The 4,499-nt window shown below is 45.0% G+C and overlaps 1 protein-coding gene across 11 annotated transcripts in view; it reads left to right on the top strand.

Moving 5' to 3' along the window:
• LOC113217125 (uncharacterized) overlaps positions 1 to 4,499 on the top strand; it is a 43,974-nt gene extending 39,475 nt beyond the window's left edge. For 9 of the 11 annotated variants that reach the window (XM_052277662.1, XM_052277670.1, XM_052277665.1 and 6 more), the window contains one exon: positions 211 to 455. In XM_052277662.1, the coding sequence (XP_052133622.1) occupies positions 211 to 396 (186 nt within the window). In that variant the 3' untranslated portion in view covers positions 397 to 455. Of the gene's footprint in view, positions 1 to 210; positions 456 to 3,151; positions 3,372 to 4,181 lie in introns of those variants that run through there. The other 2 variants (XM_052277663.1, XM_052277661.1) reach the window with 1 other exon arrangement.

The raw sequence follows: 4,499 nt of genomic DNA, 5'->3' as shown, positions 1-4,499 counted from the left end.
GCGCTCTTCGGCGGACCGAAAGCGAACTCCACAGCGAACCGTGCGCGAACATCTGGCGAACACTTAAAAAGGTCGCGGCTTGTACGCGGGGAGTTCACCACGACGCACAGAAAACGATCTAAAAGCGAACAAATCTTTTTGCGTCGGGATGTAACAACTAATACTCCAAAAACAAGAGTGCGTGGCAGTCAAACACTATTTTTTTCGCAGGGCTTCCACCAGCTCCGAAATGCAACGTTAGACTTGTCATCCTTTGAAAAAGAAGGATTTCACTTGCCTTGGGAAAGGTATATTTGGAAAGTCCACCTCCGAGTGTTAAATGAAATGGACCAGATCGCTCTGTGCTTTAATGGAACGTTTGAAGTTCGTCGTGTTTTGGTGAGGAAAGAGAGCTAGTAAAGGGACGGAAACTGTTCCTTTTGTTGTAAAAATTATACCAAAATTTTCTGGAACAATGTTGTTGTAATCTTGAGGCGATGTTTTTCTGACCTGACCTACACTTTCCACATACATATCATGGCAGCAGCTGTGGTGAAGTTACTGATTCGGTACATTTCATCCGATGCGATTCTTCCAGTGCCACCTGTCAGTGTCCCGCCTGTTGCACTGCTGTGCACTGACTCAGGGCTGGACGCAGCTGTTGCCTGCTTGTGGTTGTGAGTTACATGCAGGTGGTGTAGCCTGCCCCTTCAAATCATTCCTCAGCTTGTCCTAGCCCACAGAAACATGAAGCTCTAGGCTGATCCTACAGCTCCAGATTTTCGGCTTACTCTGTGAGAGGCGAGGCAGGCAGACGGGGCGCGGATTGGTTGGGCGACTTGCAGTTTATAGCCAACTGCACACGTAAGTTATTCTGTCGTCTTCAAAAGGCATCTGAAGGTAAGCGGCTTCACTTCAACTTCAATGAGGGTTAGGACGTCAGTTCACATGAACTTGAATCACCGGTAACTTCGGTGTGAGGTCAGTCCGCGAACGGACCATCCCCTGCGCCCCAGCTAGCGCTGGACACGTCCGTGGTTTCGCGGTGGAACCTGCACTGTTTCTCTGTTCGCCTCTGCTCTGTTTAGCTCGGCTAGCAGGCAGGTCCCCCACTAATCACCATCGCCTAGCGGTGGTATTCCAGGCTACATCTCCAGCGAGGTGTGGTAGTCACGCTAGCTCGCTGGTGTTGAAGGTAAGCGGCGACGCATACCTATTTAAACCACACTCGAGCGCCAATATATTAATAGTGTTCCTGATTATGCTCTAAGACCCGTTCCAAATGGTATACAAGAGTGACTTAGAGCCGACGAGTCACTTTGCTATACTATTACCGTCTTGCGTCTTGTGTGTAGAAAAACAATTCTTGTTAACTGCGAAACGAACCCACGGTTTAGGAAATGTGGCCTTTGTGTATGCATCTTTTTGGATGATATATTTGTTTATTAGGGACCTTTATGTTAGGGGGCAGACTTATGTAACGAAGAGTTTTGGAAAATGGTCAGTACAGAAAAACCACTCACTGCATCGATCTAAGACAAAAAGCCCTAAATTTAAGGCTTAAAGGTCAACCACTAACGGCATCTTTTAAGAGTAAATAGAAGTCTTTTTGACAGTCGCGGACCCATCCGATTCAGAATAATCCTTCACACCGAAAAGGACTGCAATCGTCCAGTTGGTGGCGAAGATGGGCTTGTTCCTGAAGGCACACCGGCGCCAACGGCAATTTTAGCGTCCATCTATGCTTTTAATACACCTTTAGTCTTAAATAGATGCAGTTTTTAAGTAGTGACGATTTTTTTTTCGCATGAGCGGCGCGCACGTGGAGCCGGCTACTCAGGGTGTTCATGTGACCGTTACCCAGATGCGGCCGAAAATACATCAGGTAGTGTTAAACCAAGTTGCTCCTCCCCCCTGTCTGGTAGAAACGGGTCTGTTAAAAAGCATAAGGGTGCCAACGCCGAACCTTGGCGTTGGAAACCTGGGTGGGTAGAGGTGTGCGAATCACCCTTTTTCAGAGTCGAATCGAATCGAATCTGGTTTTTATTTCCTCGAATCGAATCGAATCTTAAAATTTTACCCCGAATTGAATCGAATCTTACTATTTCGAATGCGAATCGAATCGAATCATTTCGTAACATTCTAAGAGATGCTATAAACCATTAAAATGGAGCAGCCAATAAGTGTTGGGGCTCAGCTCAGATTCTCTCTAAAAACAGAGAAATTGGCAAACCACCCTCTAATCCTATGAAAAACTTTCCCCTTTAGTATAAGTTACCCAGCGTGCGCCCCATGTGCACATGTCGTTTCGATTTCGAAATTCAAAATTTTGCTGCGTCCGAATTGTTCGAGTTCGAAGTGCCTTGTTTCGAAACGAATCGAATCGAGACAGTTTCGATTCGATTCGAACTGTTCGCACACTTCTATGGGTGGGATAGGGGCGAGGAAAGAGGCTGTGGAGGTGGGGGAGGGGAGGGGGGAGGTGCAGTAAGGGAGGTAGAAGTGGCTCTCCTCCGATAATCGGTACTAGCTACAGGCCTGATTTTTATTCTTTTCACAAGAAAACTGAATCGTTGTTTTTTTTTTTGCATACACCCCTCCCCCCGCCCTCTCAGTGCAAGCGAGATGGCACATCTCTATTCATATTTAGTTTCGGTGTGAATCGGATTCGAAGTGCAGAGTTCACACGCAGGTCGGGAGGACGGGTGGACACACTACATCGGCAGGTCAACCCTTATAACGCACCGGAACACACCCTGCTGATGGGTTACACAATGACTGAATGGCATTGTCTCGAAAGCCTTTGCTCGCCGCTCTGCCAGAATATAGGGAATGGACTCTACCAGTGTACATACCGCTAGTCCTGACCACAACCTGAGTGTAACGGAGTAGTCCCGAACGCGACCCGAGAGCGGCGCAGACAACAGGGCCAGTTGCACTTCACTGGCAATGCAGCACCACTTGAAAAATGCTCTTGTTTTAAGTGCACGTGGTATAGTAACAAAAAGAAAAACAAAACCAAATTTTTAAGAATTTTTTTTACACCTGATTCAAGGAACAATTTTTCAGGGTGCAGATGTTAAGTAAATTACTGCGAAACAACGTTCATTTTGCGTCGTTTTTAAATTGATCCATAAGGTGGTAACAAGGTTGCTTTTATTTTGCTTGCAAGTGTACGACATTCGTTTTTGAGCATGCCTCCTCGTTTTCGTTTCTCGAAACTCTGGACGGTGTTCCTTATCTACATTTAATGATTCCCCAGCACGATGTTGTTGCCAGCCAGGTGCTCAGTGAAATGGTTTCATGGACACTTGTGCGGCCAAACCTGTCCAAACATGACGTTCTGTTGGGTCCGGGTGCTAATGTTACTCCTCGCTGCTCATTTTATGGAAGTAAGTAACAAAGGAAATGTTGAAGACGTTGGGGTTGAACTAAACACTGGCGTAACGAATTTGAGCACCGAATGATGTGAGTACTTTTCAATGCAAACTGGAGTGCAAACATTGGACATTTGACTGAAATTAATCTTGCCCAAGGTTTTCTTTCTGCACACTGACGAAGTGTATACAATTTAGTTAAATATCATGAAAAGTGCAAATTTTTATTCGGTCACTTTGGCCTGGATGATTCAACCAGGAATCGAATCGATACATATAGCAAAATATTTGGTAGTATACAGTTGATAGAACGACACCTTAAACTAAAACGCACGCAGTCGAGTTGCCGGTTTCAAAACCCACGGAGCTCAGAAGTGCCTTTCGATATCCGTCAGAACTTCACAAATAATTCGTTGTGAAAAAAGCCGCTAGAGCTCTTCGTGATTTTTCGGGAAAATCTCAATGTTCCTTCATTGGAAAAAAATAATGAACTTTATACAGTTCTAGAACTAGACTACAGCTTTATGAATTTTAAATAAAAATTATCGGTTTTTTACTATAAAGAAGTGCTGGGATTTCATATTTGCCCCGTGCGGGGCAATAAGTATTGGGGAATCACAAAATATTTTTAACAATGTAACGTCAGCACCCTAAGCAGCAGGCGCGTTGCAGCGTAACAGTGCTGCGGGAACCCTGTTATTAAATGCATGGTCTGGCATGCATCTTCTTTGCCTTGAAGGCAAAGGATTCTAAACTCTGGTTTGATTTTTTACTCGTTGAATGTAATGAGCATCGCGTTGAGTTGACATTTGACCCTGTTTCTAGTGCGCCAACGTCACGCAAGCGCAGGTCAACGAAGTGTACGACCGAACCGCCACGTGCCTCGTCAACTTGCCGAATCTCCCGAAACATGCCGTCAATCCGTGGGTCATTTGCGACTTTAGAGGAACAGAAGCTCTAGGAAACGAGAAAAATGACATAAAAGATGTACCTGGTGTGGTAGTTGCTTGTCTTAATGAATATGGCTATAGCAAGAAAGACGTCACCGAGGCAAAGAAATGCCTTAAGAAGGCGCTAGCAAAGCCTCTGTAATATTTACAAACCTCACATGGTTTTAATATAAATAAACATATAAACTTTAAA

Source organism: Frankliniella occidentalis, unplaced genomic scaffold (assembly GCF_000697945.3).
Source record: "Frankliniella occidentalis isolate FOCC.00 unplaced genomic scaffold, Focc_3.1 Scaffold11, whole genome shotgun sequence".
In the NCBI taxonomy this organism is placed as follows: domain Eukaryota; kingdom Metazoa; phylum Arthropoda; class Insecta; order Thysanoptera; family Thripidae; genus Frankliniella; species Frankliniella occidentalis.
This window is presented reverse-complemented; position numbering and strand designations above follow the sequence as displayed.